Source organism: Polypterus senegalus, chromosome 14 (genome assembly GCF_016835505.1).
Source record: "Polypterus senegalus isolate Bchr_013 chromosome 14, ASM1683550v1, whole genome shotgun sequence".
Lineage (NCBI taxonomy): Eukaryota > Metazoa > Chordata > Cladistia > Polypteriformes > Polypteridae > Polypterus > Polypterus senegalus.
Genome location: NC_053167.1, coordinates 30,926,894 through 30,952,978, shown reverse-complemented (window position 1 = coordinate 30,952,978; position 26,085 = coordinate 30,926,894). Strand labels below are relative to the sequence as shown.

General features: G+C 37.1%; 1 protein-coding gene across 2 annotated transcripts in view; it reads right to left on the bottom strand.

Annotated features, from left to right (window-relative positions):
- taf4a (TAF4A RNA polymerase II, TATA box binding protein (TBP)-associated factor) overlaps positions 1-26,085 on the bottom strand; it is a 113,576-nt gene that overhangs the window by 63,617 nt on the left and 23,874 nt on the right. For both annotated transcript variants that reach the window (XM_039734444.1, XM_039734445.1), the window contains exons 3-5: positions 23,374-23,528; positions 19,243-19,362; positions 1,976-2,098 (exon numbers count right to left, since the gene is read on the bottom strand). In XM_039734444.1, the coding sequence (XP_039590378.1) occupies positions 1,976-2,098; positions 19,243-19,362; positions 23,374-23,528 (398 nt within the window). The remainder of the gene's footprint in view (positions 1-1,975; positions 2,099-19,242; positions 19,363-23,373; positions 23,529-26,085) is intronic.

Here is a 26,085-nt window from a genome sequence, read left to right as displayed (position 1 = left end):
CAATTTACTGATGTACATGATCACAATATATACAGAACTTTGATTTTCACGGGATTCTTTTTAACTACAATGGTAAGAACCGAATTTGAATGAAATGCAATGCAGCAGGTATGTGGATACCATGCTGTGACAAAAAAAGCCATCTGCCATTAAAAGACATACTATAGAATAACAGTATTATTTGTAAAACTACGTGTATTACATGTAGAAAGTAAAAATGTTATGTTTGAATACACAATGGGAGATCTGAAAGTCAAGAGTACACCTTATGAGAAGGATTGAGGAGTCATAGTGGACTCTGCGCTATCAACTTCCAGAAAGTATTCAGAAACCATTAAGAAAGCTAACAAAATGTTAGGTTATAGCACGATGTGTAGAGTACAAGTCCAAGAAGGTTATGCTCAAGCTTTATAATGCGCTGGTGAGGCACCATCTGTTTACAGTATTATTTATCAATTTCCATTTGTGTCAGCTAGAAAGCACTTTTCTTATTTGACTCGATAGGGTTCACATACAATGCAATTTGTTGGGAAAAATATTGACAGAAAACAGTGCTAACCAAGTTCTGCCTTTAAATATCAGTTTTATTGTCTGTAAAGTAAGGTAAAGCATATGAAAGAGATTACCATGTTTACAAAAATGTATTTAATATAAAAGATTTTTACACATGCTAATCTCAATAAGAAAGAAAACAAAACAACAAAAATAAAAAATAGTATACCAGCAATTACATTTTTGTGCTTATGAAAAATAGTGGCAGGTGATCATATCTTATTGAGATCTCAAAAGAGACAATGATATGACTAATGTCTGTTCATACTGAAAGGAGGTTAAATGGGTATTTAGGATAGTTCACAGTCAAGTCCCTACATGGCACCAGTCTGCTAGTGAAATAGTGTCAAGAGTATTAGTGTAGAGTTCAAATACAAAGTTCAACCCTAAGCAGAGGGGTTAATGAACCATTATTTCATGGTGCACTTTTTGATGCAGGTTCTTTCTTCAAAAGTTCAAAAAGCAAATGACACTGCTCCAACTAAAAACAAGCCATGTAATGTATTAGCATTAATCTGTACATTACACTCCCAGGGATAACCATTATCTGCAAATATTAAGAAGCTAACTTTAATATTTCAAAATTTAATTTTAAAGTATACTTAGAATAATCCATCCATTATCCAACTCGCTATATCCTAACTACAGGGTCACGGGGGTCTGCTGAAGCCAATCCCAGCCAACACAGGGGACAAGGCAGGAAACAAACCCCGGGCAGGGCGCCAGCCCACAGCAGGGCACACAAAACCACACACCAAGTACACACTAGGGACAATTTAGAATCGCCAATGCACCTAACCTGCATGTCTTTGGACTGTGGGAGAAAACCGGAGCTCCCGGTGGAAACCTACGCAGACATGGGGAGAACATGCAAACTCCACGCAGGGAAGACCTGGGAAGCGAACCCAGGTCTCTAAACTGTGAGGCAGCAGCACTACCCACTGCACCACCGTGCCGCCCTACTCAGAATAATTCAGTGCAAAAGCTTCATTTTTGTAATGTTGATTTAAAACACAGGGTACAAATAAGTAAACCTGAGGACAGAGAACAAAACCAGATAAGATGTACGAAAGTGGGGACAGACAATAAGAATACATTAATTCTTGAGTCCAACTGACCTTCACTATACCAGATACAATATGCTAAATTAAAAAAAAACTTACTTTATGTGACAAATATCCTAGTGCCCTCCATAAGGAAACAATTAACAGTGTTACAGTATATGAAATAATACAATTATTATACATAAGTGCTACTTAAATTAGCATCACATTAAGTAAAGACAAATAAAGCAGATTAACAAATTTCATGTCACTGGTTAAATATGTCTGCTTTGGGATGTTTTGATCTAATATAATAAACCTAAGGTTAATTTAATACGGAAGAGTCTAGTTTACAGTAAAAATGATGAGAATGATCTTACTGTGGCAGTGTTTGTTGGCGGCACAGGAGCTCCTGGGACTGTTCTCTGTGGGGTTATTGGCTGAACCGCTGATGGCGTCGCTATTGTGCCTGTTGCTGTGGCCCCACTAAGCACAATCTGAGGCTGTGAATGACAGAAAGGAATTTATGCTGAACTTTTCATTTTATTTTTGCGATTGCCTTTTGTAGATATTAGATTCATGAGTCCATATACATTTACTTACACCACGTTTTAAGTGATTTTGTAATAATGTGTTAAAGTCTACAAAAACAGTATATACTTTGTTTATAAAAAGTGTGCCCATTTTAAGGAAACTGTTGCTGCTAGGCTGACTATATATCCCATAAAATTTCACAGTATATATATGTTGCAAAACTGGTCTCATCTAAACATCTTTGCAAATGGCACACTAAATGTGTTGTATTATACTATATGTGATTATATGTTGGATAATCACTCTTTTTATAGTGCATCCTGTCTTTATTGGCCCTATGCGTCATGTGCCCAAACCTCACCTTTCTTCTCCCCATCATAATATATGTCATGTTCACACCAATTCTTTCTCTCATTTTTGTAAGCATCTTGCTTTCCTTTAAAAAACACCATATCAACTTGACCTTTCATTCCATTCCTGCAATGTTTTGAATTTGCAACCACATCTTATTCCAATACACTACACAAATGCACAAATAGTGAAATCCTACCCTTCAGTGTCATAGATATTATTTTACAATTTAAAATGTATTATGTTAATTCAATACTGCTGCACCGCTACCAACAGCAAATCTGCATGTTGACTCAATGTTGTGCTAGGTAGCAGAACATTTCTATTTTTTTTTCAAAATAATTATATACTTAATATTTAAATTCATATCTGGAACCTCAGCATTCAGCACTATTTTCAGGTATTCATTTAAAATGTGCATTCTTGTATAGTTTTCTTTATTAAGATCTGCCTCACAGCACTTACAATTTTCTGTTTAAGAAACTAATGTAAGCATAAGGAGAACTTTCACGCTGTAAACCTAAAACAGGTACCGCTGGAAGTTCAAACGGTGCAATGGTTTTTGACTCATAGAGATGAAGAAAAAGAAACCTCCATATTTTGACATTCACATAGGTATGCAGTAATATTGAATTTTACCACTGCTCTTTTTCACTTCAAAAAGAAGTAAAACAGTTTCAAAGTTTCACATAGAAAATAATAGTTTTTATTTATTTCTTTAACAGTAGATTGGTGATGTTTTCGTGTTTTGTGACCTTTAACCTGTAGCGCTATAATTTTCCCTTTGTTAATTGCTGAAATACCTAATAACTTTGTACTTAAAGATCTACAAACTTTTTTTTCAGTTTGCCTTGTCATTTCAATCATTATGCTGCTGGGAAAGCTAATGTTTAATTTTAATGAAAAATTAATTTCCTGCAATTTGCATATTTCCAAAGTCTAATATCCATATTCTCATTTAGTCTTTCCATTACAGAGTTGTGGGAAGTCAGAGTCTACCATGGCACTAAAAGGAAGAAACCAATCCTGAATGGGTCTCCAGTTAATCACCAGAAACTGTCTACTGTTACACTAGTACTAGGAAACAAGCAGAACTAGGCTATGGTGCCTCTGGTTTTATTTTCACTACCCTTTCTCAGAATGATTCTGAAAACACTAATACAACTCTACTGATCACTTTCTTTCTGAACTGAATATAAAAAGGTTGTCAACAGCAATGTCTTCAATGAGGCTATAAGGAGACTAGGATCTCTCCTAGGTAGGGCACTGTAAGTATGAAAGTATGATAGCATGTTTGTAGAACTCCCTCAATTCTATCAATTGATTTTTTTTTTTTTTAAATAAAGGGAGGCAGATAAAAAGTGACTGCGTTTTCATGTGTATTAGTTATCGTAAAACAAAAAATAAATAAACAAATAGAAAACAAGACTTCTAATTGATTTTGATAAAAAGCAGATGATTCTCATTTTTGTGAACAACTTACTTGTAAGTTAACATTAAACTTAATCATTTACATACATGAACAACTGAAGTGATATCACATCTGTGACAGCTCTACAACTTTCTCTTGTAAAATTGACTGAAACAAAACAACTTATTCTAAGATATTAGAAATACAATCAATATCAAATAGGCAAAGTTTTAAAGCTAATTTATGAAAGCTTTAACCCAACTTGAAAAGACCTCGAAAACAGTGATTTTTTTTAAGTTTGCAGTTTTTTCAAAAAACCTGCCCTCAATTAATCCACTATTAAACCAACAGGGATATTGGACGTAGGGAGTGAAAGTGAACATGCAGCACATAATGTTGACAGAACTACTGAATAAACGTCACATCAAAAGATCTAAAGACCTAGAGAAATCTTGATCAATAGTTTTATAATGACAGTAAACCAAAAACGTTACATGGCCAGAGCAAGATTTTTACTGTTAACTAAAACTGTCTCTAAAATAACTAAAAAAGCAGTGTTACACGAAATATAACTAAAAGGTGAGCGAAAAATAAAAAGTAAACTGAAATTAAAACTGCAAAAATTACTGGTCAAAAACTAACCAGTATTAAATTAAAATGGATGGAAACAAAATCTGTTGTTTCTGTTCTTTTTAAACAAACCAATTGCCAGTTGCCTACTTTGACCAATGCTTCAACAGCACTTGTGGACATGCACAAATTTAACCATCATTTCCAGTACTACATGAAGAACAGAGTTAGACAATCTTCTATAACAACAGTTTACAAAGGAGGAATGGAACAACGGCACCTCCTCTTCTTGATCATTTATTAAAACTTTGCATGGAAAGCCCACTGGCAAACGCTTTGAAAACTGACTTTAAAGCAATTAATTTAGTTTGACTAATGCTTACCCATTGTAAATGTTTCTCATACAAAGTTGAGAAGTTATTTGCTTTGAAGTAACTAGCTTGTGATACCTGGCAAAAAAAAATTCAGTGACCAAATATTCCAACAAATATAAGTGATTTGCAGAAGAAAGCCCTACCATCTGAACTAATGTCAAGCTTTTAATCAGGGAAGAGCCCCAGACAGGGCAGTTTAGGGCTAATTAGGTACAACATCAAGTTAAAATTTGTAACATATAAAATATTATGAAATATAAGGTAACATTTGTAATTGTAACAATTTTCTGGGAGAAATGGTGCATTTTCTGGGAAAATTCCAGGGGTGCCGATAATATATATTGTCACGCACGCGCGAGTAGGAGGCCGCGGATTGATTCGATAGCACCTGGGAAACCATTCGCCAGGGAATGGCGGGGTATTAACTTTCTCCCTCTGCTTCCTCATAGAAAGAAAGACCTTCCTGCACCATAGGCCTGGATTGACCGCAGTGCGATACTTCCGCCCTTCCTCCGCCATCTTGCCCTGACGTCATCCTTCCCATCCTCCCTTGCGGTCCTTCCCGCATCCCTCCACTTCCGCTCCTCCCCAATAAATGGCGCGACGCCAGGAGTCGGCGTCGCGCATTATGAACTGTTTGTTTATAATTTTGACCAGCTTTTTTGTTCTAATTTACAATATACGGGGCCGGAAAACCCCAACCCTTGCTACTGTCTCCTCGGTCCTTTATATATATATATATATATATATATATATATATATATATATATATATATATATATATATATATATATATATATATACTTTTTTTTTGTTAGAAAAATGTTGAAAATTGCTATTTTTAATTAAGCCTTCTTTCAGATAGGTTCATTATAGAATTATGAGTATTTTATTTTCTTTTATGTATTATGAATAAATATTTTTGTACATATTTTATTAGTTAAAGTATGTATTTTAAGGACATTTTATTTATTTTAGAATGTTTTGGTCACTGAATAATAAGCCTACAGAATTTCATTTTGATAATAAAAGTGAACAGTTAACACCTGTGGTCTGCAGTTTAATTATAAAAATACACTTTAATACAAGATATAAGGCTTCTGCGCATCTAGTTATGTAGGACCTTATTTAAAAAAGTATTTTATATTGTAATATCCCTACAAATTGGCATAGCATATGAGACACAGATGTGTCAAAGTAAAATTTACATAATCAAAATAACCGTTGACTTCACCTGATGCACAGGTGAAAAATGTATTAATTGAAACAATAAGCATCTTTCAAATGGGCATATATCAAAAAGTGTCTCAGACCTGTTTGAGGAGGATGGGACTACCTTGAGAATTTGACATAAAAGAAGCTCGGTGATCGTGGTTTTGCAGAGAAAACACTTAGAGAGTGCTTTAGCCGGCAAAAGATATGTCAGGGGTCTATCTGCCTCGGTGCGTGTTTGTCAGCAACTCTCAAGGGCCAGTGGGCATACAAGTTGCCTCTGAGCCCGGGTGAGGCAGAGAAAGGACAACCTGTATCAGTGGGCAAAGGGACGAAACAGCTGGGAAATGCATCCAAAGTGCTCACTAAGTTCTGTCTGCTGAAGGCAATTTCCAGCTTTTTTTTTTTTCCTAGAAATTGATTTGATCTTGATACAGAAACATGAAATGAAACAAAAAAGAATACATTTTACCAGACCTGCCATAAATCCTACTCCCCTGCATCTATGTAAGTATATATGAATAAAGAAAATGAACACCAGTGCTATGTATTGGCATTTGGCGTATCATTGTGAACTGTGTAATATGAAATGTTAAACCTTTAAATGAATATACACAGTATGGTACTGGTTGTGTATGTAATTCTTTAGGTACGCACTTAACTTTTTTGTATTATTGTTTCATAATGTAAAAAAAAATACATTAAAATGCCACCCTGATCAAAGAACTGCCTGAGGCATTTGCTTGTTTGCCAGCCCCGGATGTGACAATATTTATTTACGTGTTAAATAGGCCATGTTAATTGCAAACATAGTGGATATAAAAAGTCTACATGCCTCTATTAAAATGTCAGGTCTTGTGTCATTAAAAAAATGAATCTAAGAGAAATCCTGTCAGAGCTTTTTTACAAAGGTGTAGAAAAGCCACAGTACTGGAGAAAGGAGCCAATATCAGATCTAAACTGCTAGAGGAAACCAGTGTGTGTATGAAGGTCAATTGTTTACTCCACATAAAGGGTAAACCCAGCCCACTTTAAATCTCCTCGCACCTCTCCGTCAGCGACTTTTGTCTTGTAAATGTGTCGATAAGCCCAAGCAGCAAGCAGCCTACTATCCCATCCTCCCACTGCCAAAGAAATGGCAAAAATCGCTCTCCCAGCTCTAGCCTTGTTTATCAGGGAGTCAGGTACCTACACCTGTATAAGCTAAAAAAAATATTGTTATTTGGAACACATGCATTTCATGTGTGTTCCATGTCTACAAAGATCTATGTAAGTGTAGGATGACCGGAAATGCAAGAAATGTTGAACACATACCTAAAAGACAAACGTTTTCCATGTTTTAGCACTAACAACAAAATTTTGACATGAAGTGTATAATGTGTGAAGACTGAAGTCCAAATATCAAATAAGCACTTTCACAAAAGGTACAAATATAACAGAACAAGTGCGCTTTTATTCAAGACTATAACCAAAGAAAAAGAAATCGATTTAGTGTGGCTTGTTGTCGTGACTTCTTTGGTAGTACAGCGGTAAGAACTGCTGACTACTATTCAAAAGGTCAATGGGTTCGAGCCTCCCTGCGTCTCAAAATAAACATTTTGAGTAGTGAGTTGCTCTTATTGTTACTATTATAAAATAAAAACATACATCTGATTTGAGTCTATAACAGCCTGGGCAAATTATACAGTACTTGTAAAGGTTCATGTTTTTTTAATTCAGTTTTATTCTCTCAGTTGTGTTCACGCTCACCCCATCATCCTGCCAGTCAGTCTGCCCCACACCTGTCCTCCAATGAAGAAGCACGGCTTACAGAGCTCGCCAACATATTGTGCAAAGTCCTGTTTGTGATTATGTTTTGTGATGGTCTTTACATAGAAAACATGTATATGTTACTTATATAAAAGCCAGATAGAATGTTATTTACCTTGATTTACAGTGCATCCAGAAAGTATTCACAGCGCATCACTTTTTCCACATTTTGTTATGTTACAGCCTTATTCCAAAATGAATTAAATTCATTTTTTTCCTCAGAATTCTACACACAACACCCCATAATGACAATGTGAAAAAAGTTTACTTGAGATTTTTGCAAATTTATTAAAAATAAAAAAACTGAGAAAGCACATGTACATAAGTATTCACAGCTTTTGCCATGAAGCTCAAAATTGAGCTCAGGTGTATCCTGTTTCCCCTGATCATCCTTGAGATGTTTCTGCAGCTTAATTGGAGTCCACCTGTGGTAAATTCAGTTGATTGGACATGATTTGGAAAGGCACACACCTGTCTATATAAGGTCCTACAGTTGACAATTCATGTCAGAGCACAAACCAAGCATGAAGTCAAAGGAATTGTCTGTAGACTTCCGAGACAGGATTGTCTCGAGGCACAAATCTGGGGAAGGTTACAGAAAAATTTCTGCAGCTTTGAAGGTCCCAATGAGCACAATGGCCTCCATCATCTATAAGTGGAAGAAGTTCGAAATCACCAGGGCTCTTCCTAGAGCTGGCCGGCCATCTAAACTGAAAGATCGGGGGAAAAAGGCCTTAGTCAGGGAGGTGACCAAGAACCCTATGGTCACTCTGTCAGTGCTCCATAGGTCCTCTGTGGAGAGTGGTGAACCTTCCAGAAGGACAACCATCTCTGCAGCAATCCACCAATCAGGCCTGTATGGTAGAGTGGCCAGACGGAAGCCACTCCTTAGTAAAAGGCACATGGCAGCCCGCCTGGAGTTTGCCAAAAGGCACCTGAAGGACTCTCAGAACATGAGAAACAAAATTCTCTGGTCAGATGAGACAAAGATTGAACTCTTTGGTGTGAATACCAGGCATCACGTTTGGAGGAAACCAGGCACCGCTCATCACCAGGCCAATACCATCCCTACAGTGAAGCATGGTGGTGGCAGCATCATGCTGTGGGGATGTTTTTCACAGGCAGGAACTGGGAGACTAGTCAGGATAAAGGGAAAGATGACTGCAGCAATGTACAGAGACATCCTGGATGAAAACCTGCTCTAGAGCACTCTTGACCTCAGACTGGGGCGACGGTTCATCTTTCAGCAGGACAACGACCCTAAGCACACAGCCAAGATATCAAAGGAGTGGCTTCAGGACAACTCTATGAACGTCCTTGAGTGGCCCAGCCAGAGCCCAGACTTGAATCCGATTGAACATCACCGGAGAGATCTTAAAATGCCTGTGCACTGACACTTCCCTTCCAACCTGATGGAGCTTGAGAGGTGCTGCAAAGAGGAATGGGCGAAACTGGCCAAGGATAGGTGTGCCAAGCTTGTGGCATCATATTCAAAAAGACTTCAGGCTGTAATTGCTGCCAAAGGGGCATCAACGAAGTATTGCGCAAAGACTGTGAATACTTACAGTATGTACATGTGATTTGTCAGTTTTTTTTATTTTTAATAAATTTGCAAAAACCTCAAGTAAACTTGTTTCACATTGTCATTATGGGGTGTTGTGTGTAGAATTCTGAGAAAAAAAATGACTTTAATCCATTTTGGAATAAGGCTGTAACATAACAAAATGTGGAAAAAGTGATGTGCTGTGAATACTTTCCGGATGCACTGTACATACATACATACATACAGTACATACATTATATATATGGTAATCCATGATAATGATGCAAAAATCACTTTGAAGACACATGGTAGTGATCATACGACCCACGCTGCTTCAGACTGAAAATTTTCTGTATACAATAGGACTTTGATGTACACTTTATTTTATACTTTTGTTTAAAGTAAATAAGGGACAAGATCAGTGAAGACCTTTTTAAAAATGATGTGATAACAATCAGTAAGTGTTTACTTTAAATTGTAATGCATGTTTAATTATAACGAATGCTGAAAGGCCAAAGCACCTAAGTGTTTTGACAAAAGACTCGTTAGTACTCAGTTTGGAAAGTTATAGTGAAGAAGACCTTCCCAGACTGCAAGGCTGCTGCTTCCGTCCCTACTTCTGGCTCACTACATACTGATGAAAAAGCCTCTAAAGCTGTATGTGCTCCAATTGTAGAAAACATTAAGTAAACAATGGAATAATTATACACTTTGGGATGGCGTTCACAATAGAAGGTTGTTACAAATAAAGGTAGTTTAGTAGAATTCTTTTTTTCTGCACTTTTCTTTATTTTGTTATTTTCTTCCCCAACAGTTTACAGCCTACATTATGCCGACACACTTCACCAGTGCAGTATTACTTCTTACAATTAACTATACTAATAAAAGGCAAAGCCCTCACTGACTGACTGACTGACTGACTGACTCACTCACTCACTCTCTAACTGACTGACTCGCTCATCACTAATTCTTCAACTTCCCGTTTAGGTAGAAGGCTGAAATTTGGCAGGCTCATTCTTTATAGCTTACTTACAAAAGTTGGGCAGGTTTCATTTCGAAATTCTACGTGTAATGGTCATAACTGGAACTTATTTTCGTCCATATACTGTAATAGACTGCAGCTCGATGGCCGAGGGAGAAGGAGTTGCGTCTTGCATCATCACACCTCCAACATAATTGAGTGCCTGCCCTTATGGTAAATATTCGCGGGTCAAGGACTGTGCTTAACATATTCATAAGTAAAAATACCTGAATCACAAACTGATGTTAATTAGATTTTGTCCATGAATACTTATTAAATAATTCCAAATAGTCTGTCCGCTTCCTTTCATTGCTTTTCCGATGGTTGTGCTGCTTCCCGGCATGTATTTTCGTATTAAAGCATTTAACCAATCACATTTCAGCCATCATTTGTTACCAGGCAGAGAGGCCTTCACAATCTGTTGTGCAGGCACTCTAACACAGAATAAAGGTCGATTAACCTGTTGCTTCAACCAATCAGATTTTGAGTTGGTGTCAGTAGGGCTCTAGCAGGCGTACGGCAATGTCACCGTATTCAGACCCATTGATTGGATAGAAGCCGATATGAGGAACTCTACGAGGCCACTGAACACACCGCAAACGCTCCGAGAGCAACACCCTCGCGCGCACTACGGCCAACTCCATGGCAGGATTCTGGACAATATTATTTGCCAGACACAGACCAGATTTCAAGACTACAAAAACCTGATGTTTGTCATGCTCCTCGAGCCCCAGAAGTTTCGGGAATACAAGAAAAATTTCATTCATGCATCCTTCTCCAGTTTAACACAAGAGCCACGGAGCCGTTTTTGATCTGTCTCGGCTAAAAACAGAACTGACTGTAATGCATGCCATGGATGATTTTGCAGGAAAATCTCCCACTGATCTCCTTGACCTTCTTCATCAGAAAAATCTGAATGAGAGCATGGGGCGGCTGTTCACCGGTATATTTGGCGGTGACCATTCCCGTGTACACTGCTTCTGTCGAGCGGACATTTTCAGCCCTAATGAGAATTAAAACTTATGCCAGAAATATGACAGGGCAGGTTCGACTGTCAGCATTAGTTTCGAAGGCGATAGAAAGGGACTTTTTGATGGAACTGAAGCGCACGGATAATCCGTACAGAGTAATTGAACTGTTTTTGAGGAAAGAGAGGAGGATGGATTTTTTTTTCAGATATTTGGTGAGTGAAATGTTGCGATTTTCCTAAATATAATTGCAAGTTTATGAGTTATTATTAATGTTTTTTATGTGTGTCGTGGCTGCAGTAGAAAGGAACTTGTTCACCCCTGGTTTGTCTATTCAATATATATATATCCCGATCTACATACTGTCAAATAAACGAACCACACGCTGTGGCGCAACACAAGAGGCTTTGCCTCTAGCGCTGACGTCCGAGGTTATAGATATACACACACACACACACACACACATCCACCTATATATATACATATATATGTATAACTACAGTATATATGCATATCTATATACATATACACACACATACATATATATATATACATACACATAAACATATAGATACATATATTCACACATACATATATACACACACACACACACACATATATATATATATATATATATATATATATATATATATATATATATATATTACACCCTTTGGGGCGCGATCAGCTGTTGCTGGGCGTGCCAGAATCCATCGAGGAAGAAAACAGAAAAACATTATTTGTACAAATTCTTAATTTATCTATCCATTCCTAAATAATTAAATGGGCAGGCTATTTCGTATCAGTGCAATACGCTGCTTGTTAAAACGGATGACTTCTGCTCTTATGTGCACGTAGTGTTGTGTGGGCATTATGAACTATCGTATCTGTTCAAGTTCTATTTGAATTTGAAATATAAGTAATTTTTATTTAGTCGACAGAAATATTGTTGGTAGGATTGTAAGTTAAATTAAGTCATCATTGCATAAATTTTTCTTCACCATAGAATTTACCATAGAAATGTAAAGACTAAATTCAACTTACATTCCTACCAAAGATATTTTTGTCGACTAAATAGAACCTACTTATATCCAAATAGAACTTGAAAAGATATATTGTTTTGAATCTGAGCGAGCGTTTTAGATCGACTTAACGCGCACCACATCGAGCACCGTGCTATTGTGCTCTGGCCTGCCTACCTAAATAAGTCACCATCGCTTTGCTCTTACTTTTTTACCGTTCATTTAATCATGGGCTTCTGTACAGTTTTGTTTATTTTCGGGTTGTAATGTTCATTAAATTTACGTATCATCTGGTCCATTGGCGGACCGTGCATCTCACACCTACGCCTCAAGTACTGTCTGAATCAACCCGCCCCTCAAAAACTAATTTATGGTTATAAAAACCATCTTAATATGCAGAAATACAGTATAAAGAGCTGCTGAATCGCAGATAGAATCTTAACATTTCACTCACCAAAAATTCGGATTATTTGTAAACAAAATCCATCCTCCTCTCTTTCTTTAAAAAACAGTTCAATCACTCTGTCGTACGGATTATCCGTGCGCCTCAATTCCATCAAAAAGTCCCTTTCTATCCCCATCGAAGCTAATGCTGAAAATCGAACATGCAGCTTCTATCCAATCAATGGGTCTGAATACAGTGACGTCGACATGTGCCTGCTACAGGGCCGTACTGACACCAACGCAAAATCTGATTGGTTGAAGCAACAGGTTAATCGACATTTATTCTGTGTTAGAGTGTTTGCACAATGAATTGTAAAGTCCTCTCTGCCTGGCAACAAATGATGGCTGAAATGTGATTGGTTAAATGCTTTAATACGAAAATACATGCCGGGAAGCAGCACAACCATCGGAAAAGCTATGAAAGGAAGCGGACAGACTATTTGGAATTATTTAATAAGTATTCATGGACAAAATATAATTAACATCAGTTTGTGATTCAGATATTTTTATTTATGAATATGCTAAGCACAGTCCTTCACCCGCGAATATTTACCTTATATGGGCAGGCACTCAATTACGTGGGAGGCGTAATGACGCGACACGCCACTCCGCCTCCCACGGCCATCGAGCTGCAGTCTATTACAGTATATGGATGAAAAAATAGGTTCCAGTTATGACCATTACGCGTAGAATTTCGAAATGAAACCTGCCCAACCTTTGTAAATAAGCTGTAAGGAATGAGCCTGCCAACTTTCAGCCTTCTACCCACACGGGAAGTTGGAGAATTAGTGATGAGTGAGTGAGTGAGTGAGTGAGTCAGTCAGTCAGTCAGTCAGTGAGGGCTTTGCCTTTTATTAGTATAGATATGTATGTATATGTATATATGTATATGTGTATATGTATATATATGACAACAACAGTGACAAAACAATTAAATTGACAATCATGTTACGTTAATTTCAAAATGTTTTCTTTTCTTTTTCTTTACTTCTTTAACACACTACTTCTCCGCTATGAAGCACGGGTATTTTGCTAGTAACTTCATAAGATTAAGGTAAGAGTGCTGTCCAAGTGACAATTTGGCACGTTATTTAAATAGATCAATGACTTTATTCCTCTTATTAAAAATATTTCTTTAAAATTCCTGACAGGCATTTTGTATTAAAGGGAACAGTAAAGTGAAATAATACATTTTGGAAATGTAACTATTCAGTTTGTAAGAAGCATGAAGAAACAATTTTATTTTTCCAGAACTCCCTATTTATAAAACAACTAGCTGTGTAAGACCATGCTGTAAAAAACCCAGGGTCCTAGAAACTATTGAAATTGTCAGAGAAAAAAACTGAAATGTAGAGATGTCAGGTAATTGAACGGAATTTCTCTGGGCATCTCCCTCCTAGGAGGTTTAGTTTTGCCACGTGCTCACCTCGCTTGTGCATTAGCGGCGGGAGGAAAAGTAAAAGGGATACTGTTTGTCTTTCTTCTGAGGTTTCGTTTTGCTGACATGCTGGCCTCGCTTTTGTTATTAGCAGCTAAGCAAATTTTCTGTTTCCTCAGAGGCAGAGCCCTTACCCCAAGTCCACCGCTCACTTCCAGGCCGGACAGACACAAACACACTTCCACGTGTAGACTTTTATACAGTATATAAGATGTTACAATCTTGTCTATTAAAACACTTGTAACCATCTATAAATATAAGGAAGCCACTTGATACAATATTAGATTCATAGGAACCTATTGGCTATTCTACTGCTGTCTGCTTTGGTGATGATCTGTTCTCCTTTTGTGTGTGCGTGAGAGGTATAGTCTTGCGGCATTCGATTAATGTATAACCGATTGATATAGTCTTATATTAAGCCAGCAACATTCAAAATGGCATTCAAAGCCTTTAATGAATTTACTGGCAGGTTGCGTTTTTGTTCTGGTAGCACGGGCTCTTTTAATACTTTTTTTTTTTAACTCTAGTTTGACTTTAGGGGAAAAGGTTTAGTTGTCTGCTACAGTGCAGGATTTCTTCCAACAGTAGCATTGATCTCTCGTTATGAACCATCCCTTTAATCTAATAATGATTTGACTAGCACGTCAGCATCGCTGGCGTTCAGTTAATTTAAATTCCATTGACATCTGTGCATTAGTAAAGTAGTTTTTGGAACAACCACCAGAATTAATTCAATTGTATAGTCATACTGACTAGTGCCTAACCACAGAAATACCAATTCCCGGCTTAAGACTTGGTTTAGGCAACAGGTTTGACACAGTTTATATGTTGGAAGCAGCATTTAGACTTCTGATCAGGCCCAACCTGAAAACTGTCACATATGAAATAAAATAACAGTAATCTGTTTAATGAAACCTTTCCTTTTTGTAGTTTGTAGCAAGTTACAGACACATTTTACTCAAAATGAAAATGAATGCTAAAATTCTTAAAGAGAAAATAAGTCAATGACTTGTTAGATACTTATAAGCTGATAACGTAATCAATGTCAGAACTGAAATAGGCTACTTTTATTAAGTATTCTGATCTTGGTGCCATGACAGCTCTAGGTTTTTAAAGGCTAAAGAAACTGCTCTAACAAGGTTACAGTATATGTACATTTTTTATTATAAGCCTGAAATCAAAGTCGCAAACTTAATTCTTTTTAGAAACTATTGGCTACACTGTGAATCTGAAGGAAAGATAATTATGATTAAAGAAGTCAGAGATACAATGGTAAAACTGAGATTCACAAAGGAAGCTACTGAGATACCTATAATCTTACTGAAAAAGCAACACAGTTGGGTGTCTATGAGTGGAGTAAAGGTGCATCAGTCAGCTATTTCAAGAGGTCTGCATACCTGTCACATATATGGGAGGGCAGCATGAACTAAACAGTTTTTCTTAAAGAATTATTTTCACATTCACCTGAGGGTTTTCAACAAAGCATGGCAGTGAACAAGTCACACATTAGGAAAAATTCTGCAGTATGATGAGACAAAGAATTTACTTTTTGGGCTATGTGTGACATAATCCTAAAGCTGTCCATCCTGTCAAGATGCTTCTCATTTGCATAGACTAAGCAACTTGTTATGGAAAAAAAGATTTAGAAAATATTTCAATAGAACTTAGTCTAAAAATAAAGGTTTGCTGGGAAATTCATTTTTCAGCAGTACAATATTCCTAAGTGTAGATTCAAATAAATGTTGCTGAAGCTCAAAAGTAAAAATGTAAATACTCTTGGAGACCATGTTAACCAATTTGTTACAAGTTGAAAACAGCAGTGTCTTAGAAACTTAAACATATCCTAAAAAACTGCCAAAAGTAATGGGTAAAAGTGACTCTTAACTTGTATCCAAAGTTAAACTTTAAAACATCTACTCTAAAATAATTATTCTTATTATTGTGGCAAAAGTTGGCTAGACCAAACACCAATTAATATTTTTAAATTTTTGACTTAAAAAAAAACTACCAACAAATAACTACTTTTATTTTTATTTGCTTTATTCCTAAGAAAGCTTTTAGTAATAAAAATTGGAACAACATCTGCAAATGTCATTTCTAGACCAACAAAATTTAGGCCCTATAGCACTGTGTTTTATAAAATGTTTAATAACTCCTTTATTATAAATCATCTAAAAAGGAAAAATAACTTCTGCCCTTTCAATGTAATCAATTGCTCAACAAATACCAGCATCAAATGTGAAGATAAGGCTATTTAAAAACTGTAGACCAGTATCAACATGTTGTGTATGTGTACACTAAAGAATGAACAACACTAAAAATTGAAGTGGCTTTTTCACATTGTGTGGTAGTGAAGTCCAGATACATGGGCAAGCACGTACCTAGAGCAACAACTCATGGAACATTGATAGTAGAGGAACTGCTCAAAATCTACAGTATACATTAACATCACTACATGATTCATCATTTCATGATAAGTATATAACTAACTGCAAGTGGGATTTATCAGGAAAGTAAAGATAACAACTGTTCTGGCATGGTCCTAGTATTAAAATATTTATTTTAATGCAGGGCCTTTCCAATTACTAAATATAATTCTAACTGCATAATTTTGAGATGAAATAGAATGAGTAACTCATAGGAGAGAGTAGTCCTGGGTAAAAATATCAACTTTCCGATCAATCATTATTTTTCATTTAAACGATTCAAAATTGATTCTTAAAGTCTCAAGAATGATCTTGTAAATCTCCAGCCTGCTCAATTACCAAATGTACATTTTTGCTCATCTTTGTTTTTAGCGTCCGATCTAGTAGATGTTGCTAATGCACCCGTTATGGTTTTCTATGGAAAAAGCACTTTACTACATTGCATAAAATATACTGCTCAAAAGAATTAAAGGAACACTTTTTAATCAGAGTATAGCATAAAGTCAATGAAACTTGTGGGAAATTAATCCGGTCAGTTAAGTAGCAGAGGGGGTTGTTAATCAGTTTCAGCTGCTGTGGTGTTAATGAAATTAACAACAGATGCACTAGAGGGGCAACAATGAGATGACCCCCAAAACAGGAATGGTTTAACAGGTGGAGGCCACTGACATTTTTCCCTCCTCATCTTTTCTGACTGTTTCTTCACTAGTTTTGCATTTGGCTACAGTCAGTGTCACTACTGGTAGCATGAGGCGATACCTGGACCCTACAGAGGTTGCACAGGTAGTCCAACTTCTCCAGGATGGCACATCAATACGTGTCATTGCCAGAAGGTTTGCTGTGTCTCCCTGCACAGTCTCAAGGGCATGGAGGAGATTCTAGGAGACAAGCAGTTACTCTAGGAGAGCTGGAGAGGGCCATAGAAGGTCCATAACCCATCAGCAGGACCAGTATCTGCTCCTTTGGGCAAGGAGGAACAGGATGAGCACTGCCAGAGCCCTACAAAATGACCTCCAGCAGGCCACTGGTGTGAATGTCTCTGACCAAACAGCCAGAAAGACTTCATGAGGGTGACCCAAGGGCCCCATGTCCTCTAATGGGCCCTGAGCTCACTGCCCAGCAGCATGCAGCTCGATTGGCATTCGCCATAGAATACCAGAATTGGCAGATGCACCACTGGTGCCCTGTGCTTTTTACAGATGAGAGCAGGTTCACCCTGAGCACGTGACAGAAGTGAAAGGTTCTGGAGAAGCCATGGAGAACATTATGCTGCCTGTAACATCATTCAGCATGTGCAGTTTGGTGGTGGGTTAATGATTGTCTGGGGAGGCATATCCATGGAGGGTCACACAGACCGCTACAGGCTTGACAAAGGCACCTTGGCTGCCATTAGGTATCAGGATGAAATCCTTGGACCCATTGTCAGACCCTATGCTGGTACAGTGGCTCCTGGTGCACGACAATTCCTGGCCTCATGTGGTGAGAGTATGCAGGCAGTTCCTGGAGGATGAAGGAATTGATACCATTGACTGGCCACCACACTTTCCTGACCTAAATCCAATAGAACACCTCTGGGACATTATGTTTTGGTCCATCCAATGCCACCAGGTTGCACCTCAGACTGTCCAGGAGCTCAGTGATGCCCTGGTCCAGATCTGGGAGGAGATCCCCCACAACACCATCTGTCATCTCATTAGAAGCATGCACCGATGTTGTCAGGCATGTATACAAGAACACAGGGGCCATACAAAGTGCTGCGTACAATTTTGAGTTGCTGCAATTAAATTTTGGCAAAATGGACTAGCCTGCCACATAATTTTTTCACTCTGATTTTTGGGGCGTCTTTGAATTCAGGGCTCTGTAGGTTGATCATTTTCATTTCCATCAAACGATGAGGCATCCTTTCGTTCCTAACACATTACCCAGTCTATATCAGTATAGATATCCAGGAGGATTTATTTTTCCCATTGAGATCTGATGTGTTTTCAAAGTGTTCCTTTAATTTTTTTGAGCAGTTTATATATCTATATATTAATTAATATTCGCTTGCTACCCTATCAGCAATAATTTGCTCTTTCCTTTTACTGGATTTAGGCATACTAATACAACAGGATTATGCAAAAGCAAAAGGAGATCTGTTATTTTTTCACTACAAATATTACTATGTTAAAAATCTGTGGTAATGCATGAAAAGAAAAAATTAAATGACAACATACTTGAACATAGGATATCAGAAGAAAACATTTTTTTAAATCTAGCTATAGTAAACATTCCATGTGAGTAACATTTCAATAATGTAAGAGCTTACAAAATGTTTTCACATATTAAAGTAATTATTGGCAGATTCAAAAGGTCTCATGGCGTACTCTGTTAAAGGTGCTACATAAAAAGACAATGTGTTATGCCATTTCTATAAAAACTAATCCACTCTTGTATTTATTAGAATACTGGTATTTTGTAACATATCATTAATAAATGTTGTTACTATATGCTTATCCCTGTAGATAGAAATTACTCTGGTTACCTGTACAACTGAAGATCTCTGAAGTGCTGAAGTGGCCTGAACAGTCGTCTGAGCCTGAGTGGGCTGCTTGATGATAGTAGTTGGAGTAACCTGGCGTGCAATGAGTGGTGCTCCTGGAGCCTGTATATTCAAATACAACTGTATCATTACTGATGCCCTTGCATAAGTAAGCTCCAACATTAAGTGGATTCTTTACATTAAACAATTATTTCCTAGGGTGTCTTCTTTTTTAGCTTGTGCTCTGCCCTAGATTTAGAACCCCTTACTGCATGAGGCACAGACACTTTTTCTTGTGGATGAATGTGCAAAATTTAAATTATGCTTTTCTTACATGGCATTTTCAGTGTTTTAAAAACAATAAAGAAATAATTAAGCAACAGAATCATTTAAAAAAAATAAATACAACTTTAAAAAAGCTTAAAAAAGTTAATTATTTTATCAATTTAAAATACATTATTTACTTCTGTCATTGGCTTTCTGATATAGTTCCTCTACTACCACCACTACTTCTCACTAGGAAAGCTTGAAGAAATGTGGTCTCCACATTTCAGATTTTTTTAATGCAAAGCAAGTCTACCTCCACACAGTATTTTTAATATGAAATAATACTCCATCAAGCTAGCAACTCACATTTAATCATTGGTAGTCATCAATGCATCACATAACATTATCACAGAAAGGTGCATTTTGTTCAAACCGGTGAACAAACTAATCATCATGCATGACTTCGCTTTTTACAAGGAGCTCTCAACAATTGTGTCAGTTTTTGGCTATGAAGCAGGTCATTAATGCTTAAAAGGCAAAAACAGACAAGGAATAGGGCTCACCTTTAAAAGGCAGGCATGTAAATCTATACTGTGGAAAAAAATAGTATTAATTTTGTATCTTTTCACTTTCTTACTAATCACTGTTTGCCCTTGCCTCAAGTTTATTATCTTCTGGAATAAACCAGTCAAATCAATCTATTAGATTTGTCTCTTAAAACTAACATGTAATCTTACTCTTGATTTTTCTTTTTTTTTGTTTGTTTTTTTTATTGAGCATGAGACATTTTACTGTCTTCAATACTCAGTCCATATAAAATGACTACTGCCAGAAATAAGCAAGGACTGGAGTTTAAATAAACAAATGTCAATAATCAATGTAACGTGCCATCTACCTACTGGTAGAATAGAACTGTTAAAATGACAAGATACTACTGATGTACTGTGTGCCATTAAATTCTACTACTCCATATATTTTTACAGAAGAGTAGTGCCACTTCAGACAGTCCCTGAAATTTTCCTGGCACACCACACTTTGAGTTCTGTAGCTAAAATCATATTTTTTATTTACAAAATGCTTCAACTAAACTTAAAGAGGTTGAATTCAAAATTACAAGGCGAGACCAATGCATGCCAATCTGACCATACCAGAAACAAATCTCTACATGTCATTTATTATCTTGTCTCTGTTTTCAAGATCAGTGCCAGATTATATTATTTAAGATTAACATACACTAATTTGATAAAATTTCAGTTATTCTTGATGGAAGACGCAGGCATCTATATATATAATTCACTAAGGCAAGACACCCATGGAAAGGCAAGACAACCATGAAAAGCACGCCGGAAGGGGCGTGGATGCACTAAGCCGACAAGTGAGACACCTATGGCGCACGCAGGAAGGAGCCATGCCCACCAACTCCAAGACCATTGGATACAACGACAACTTGCAGGGCCAGGCACACCACCTCGGACGCGGGGACACAGAAAAAATGGCATCATTTATATTCGTCTGTCGTAGAGGCCACATGCAGTGCAGGTCAGGTTAATGTCATGTGCATGTCATGCACCTCTGAGCTACGTTGACTGTTCATAGAGGCATGTTTCTCGCGGAGGTGAATCGCCATATGCAGCGTGTGAAACGGTTTGCGAGGGGTATCCCATGGGATCCTTAAAACAATCCTTTACAACTGAGGTTAAAGCACAATGAAGTAAGCAGTCTTTAAAAAATGAGTTTTCGGTCTTGGTGGATTATATATAGAAAGGCAGCCAAAACCGCACAGAGCAATGAAAAGTCTAGAGTTCCATCTTTTCATTCACTTTCTGTTGTATCCTCAAACCCTCCCTTTTTAGACAACTGTGTCTTTCCAGAGGTGTTCAACCATCAATAAATAATTATGCGGCATTTGTTATGCCGCGGGTTTACTATTGTGTTGTATTTTGCTCTCTCCAGAGTTCCATCTTTTCATTCGCTTACTGTTGTATTCTCACACCAACCCGTTTTAGACAACCGTGTCTTTCCAGAAGTGTTTAGCATTCAATAAATAATTATGCATGACATTGAGCGTGTGTCTACCCGGCGTGGGTAAGCCGTTGAACCCCATTCGGGCTGCAAACCATGGAATTCCCACTAAGTGCGACTCATACGCTCCCACTGGTTCACTGCGTCTTCTTAGATGCTCCTGCATTTTGTACACACCCCCCTCCCACCTCGCTACTACCATGGTCAGGTGTCTTGGTGGATTATATATAGAAAAGCGGCCAAAATGCACAGAGCAATGAAAACTCTACGTCAGTCACATGTACATCTGGACTGTGTAAAGACGAGGACTCAAGTGACGAGTTGAAGGTGGGCACATGAGCGGGCAGTGCATACTGAACAAGAAATCAGCAGACTAGCATGACGGACAGAGCTGAATGGACGTCCTTCTCTCCTCCCGTTCCACACTCCGTGTCGTGCATCCCCATCCCTCCGTCTGGCAGGAGAAGGCGCGAGGACGGTCCGCCAGTTTTCAGTCACGGACGATTGTGTGTTGGTTCGTTCCGTGCATTGTTACAATGTTGCTTTTCTTGCTGATTTATTACATTACCGATTTTTCAAATGTTAATTTTTTTCCTGTGCTTAAAAATCATTAAAAAAACGGCATGATTATGCGGCGTATGGTACGCCGCGGGTTGGCTAGTATTTAATATTAAACTATCTTGCACAGACCTACATAGGTACAGATACCTGATGTGAATGTTTTAATGGTGATTGAAGTTGCTTTGTCAGTGATAGATAATGGTGTTTATTAAAAAAAAACAGTTACAGTTGTTTAAGTCATTCTTAAACTAATACAAGCACATGAAATAAAACAGAGAAAGATATGACTAATATAGGGATTGTAAGATTTGCTTAGCTTAAACAAAATGAACTTCAGCAACACCTCAAAGCATTAGTGATTTAGTAGACACAACAATTTAAAGGGGCAGCTAATGTGGAACAATATGAATATTTTGACCTACTAGACTGGCAGACCTGAAAAACACTTTCCCTGCCCTTTTATTTACAAGTTATAGTATTTATAAAGATTATACCTTAGTCTATATTACTAATCCACCATGAAATATAAAACATACACACATAAAAACCATCCCTTATATATGTTTTACAGAGTAATAATTTCCATTCCTTGTGAGAAAATGCATTTTGTTTGTAATCATGATTTTGTATAAATGACTATTTAATTAAACATAATAAAGACTGGTAAATAATTCTGTAATTACTCTATAAACATTCTGAGGCACACTGAACAGTTTTAATGAAAGATATACATTTGACCAAAGAGACCTACCCTTAACTTCAACCATTATCCATATTTCCATTGGAAAAATATGCTCAAATAACATACTATAGCTCAAAGGGTAAGAGTGTCAAATTGCATCTATTCATTGTGAATTAACTTACAAGCTGTGAAAAATTACACGGGCAGTTGAAAACTGCTGACATACAGGGTGATTTGGTATCTAATGTTAAAGGCCCCTTGTATGTGTTTTCAGTTTCAGTATGAATCATGCTAACATTAATATAGAACAACATCATAAATATTATGCATGGATTAAACATCATTTAAACAATGTATTTAAACACCTGCTCAATGTATAGAATATTTGCCATGTTTATAATATATAAAAATACTACTTCATGCATAATTCGTAACTTAATATAGATAAAAAATGTTCTGTGGTTTCTTCTTTATTCCAGGATTATCCTACGGCTTCAGAAAGCTTTGACTTAATACACAACCTAATCTTTACTACACTAATTAAATTATCCAACTTTTTCTATTGATATCTGTTTCAGCAGCTACACTCTAATATTTCTTACTTGAACAGAAGATAGCTGGACAGAAGAAGAACTACTAGGTGTGGCAGGCCTTGGTGTCATCGTATTCTGTGGTTGGGATTGAGCCTGCATCTGTGCAAGTGTCTGCTGGTGAATCATCAACAACTGGCCACTCTCACTGCGGACTAATACCATCCCTGGAAGACAGAACAGAGACAGTTTAGTGGTGGAGTAATTTTTTAAGATTAACTTGAAAAACCAACATCACCTCCTACTAATTTAAACATACCGGATGAAATTTTTTACTTTTTCAAAATAACTAGAAAAAAATAACTTCCTTTACTGACAAATTTGTACACCATGTTAGTATTTAATAAAAGCGTTATACATATTACACAATTGTTTTATGTTTTGAGAATAAACCTTAATTTGAATTGTCAATATGTTTAAATCCATTGTGAGATGGTGAGATGCTACCTTGCATTTAGTATTAAGGAATAACTAATAATTGTATTCTTTTACTTAAAATGGCAGGCTGAGTTAATTTGTTGTTTGGGCACAAATTTTGAATAATATAATTACATTCATACAAGACATGTTTATCATATACATATCCCTGATTTGGATCAAAATGCTCCTTCTCACAAGATAGTATGGATCCACAGACCCAGGTAAGAATGACACGATAGCTTTTGACTCATCTCAGCAGTAAATGTAAATGCTCAACTGAAATCACATGCCAGTATACCTAGCAAATTCCCTGAGCACCTATGTTTTTTTTTCCTTAAGGGCAAAAATATATATTACCTACTATAAATAGATACATTACAAAAACATTTTATATAGTTCACTGTGTATAAACGTGGGCTCAGATAATGGAAAGGAGACAGCAGTTAGTAAGAAATTAATGATGAGACTGATTACTTTTTAATGTTACATATTTTATAAGAACTATTTCCTCATTTTTGTATCTCTATCAATACAACATTAAACACATAACCAGTAAATAAAAAGCTGGAATGTGGGAATGGGACACAAAAAGTGACATTACTCTAAAATTGTAAAATTTATTTGTACATAAATTATTACAAATGTAAGATAATAAAAGATATTTGTTTATCAAGTAATGTCAAATAAGAACTGATTGCATATACAGCAAAAACTGAAAATTTTGACAATGGTCTTCTGACACTTCATTGAGGGCAATACATATGAAAAGTAAAACTCAAATGATAAATCCTTATAAAACTGGAGAAGTTAGTCTGCAGCTAAGTTTATGGTCAAGGTCTAATGCAAGTATCTTCAGGTTCTGCACAAGAACACACTATTTAGGACAATCAGCTTCAAAATAACATCTTTGATTAGGCCTATTCAAATGATGGCCTGCAGGCCACAACCGGCCCAGAAGCAATCTTCGAGTGGCCCAGCCCATGGTCCTGCCAGGGTTCCACACTGCAACTAAAATGGTCTCAAATGCAATCAAAAATAGGCTTTGGTGATTATCATTTCTACTTAGTTCGCCAGTTGCAAATGAAATAATTGAAACTTTAAACTAATTATATTGTAACAGATGCAAAATGACATTTTTTAATTGTTAGGTGGATGTGCTGTTAACATATGAGTCAGTACAGGCTCCCCCTTGCATATCCTTGAGCTGCATAAAGATTGGTTTATATCTTGCGCTGGGTGCCTATTTGGAGAGTTGAGACGAAAATGACGTCAGACTTGGAGACATGAGTACACGGTGCTGCTATGAGACGGGCGTGTTTTTCAAATGGTATATTTCAATGAGAGGCTGGTTACACTTTTGAATTTGAATTGATGAATTTGAAATTCATCTGCCCATCATATACAGTGGTGTGAAAAACTATTTGCCCCCTTCCTGATTTCTTATTCTTTTGCATGTTTGTCACACAAAATGTTTCTGATCATCAAACACATTTAACCATTAGTCAAATATAACACAAGTAAACACAAAATGCAGTTTTTAAATGGTGGTTTTTATTATTTAGGGAGAAAAAAAATCCAAACCTACACGGCCCTGTGTGAAAAAGTAATTGCCCCCTTGTTAAAAAATAACCTAACTGTGGTGTATCACACCTGAGTTCAATTTCCGTAGCCACCCCCAGGCCTGATTACTGCCACACCTGTTTTAATCAAGAAATCACTTAAATAGGAGTTGCCTGACACAGAGAAGTAGACCAAAAGCACCTCAAAAGCTAAACATCATGCCAAGATCCAAAGAAATTCAGGAACAAATGAGAACAGAAGTAATTGAGATCTATCAGTCTGGTAAAGGTTATAAAGCCATTTCTAAAGCTTTGGGACTCCAGCGAACCACAGTGAGAGCCATTATCCACAAATGGCAAAAACATGGAACAGTGGTGAACCTTCCCAGGAGTGGCCGGCCGACCAAAATTACCCCAAGAGCCAGAGACAACTCATCCGAGAGGTCACAAAAGACCCCAGGACAACGTCTAAAGAACTGCAGAACTCACTTGCCTCAATTAAGGTCAGTGTTCACGACTCCACCATAAGAAAGAGACTGGGCAAAAACGGCCTGCATGGCAGATTTCCAAGACGCAAACCACTGTTAAGCAAAAAGAACATTAGGGCTTGTCTCAATTTTGCTAAGAAACATCTCAATGATTGCCAAGACTTTGGGAAAATACCTTGTGGACTGATGAGACAAAAGTTGAACTTTTGGAAGGCAAATGTCCCGTTACATCTGGCGTAAAAGGAACACAGCATTTC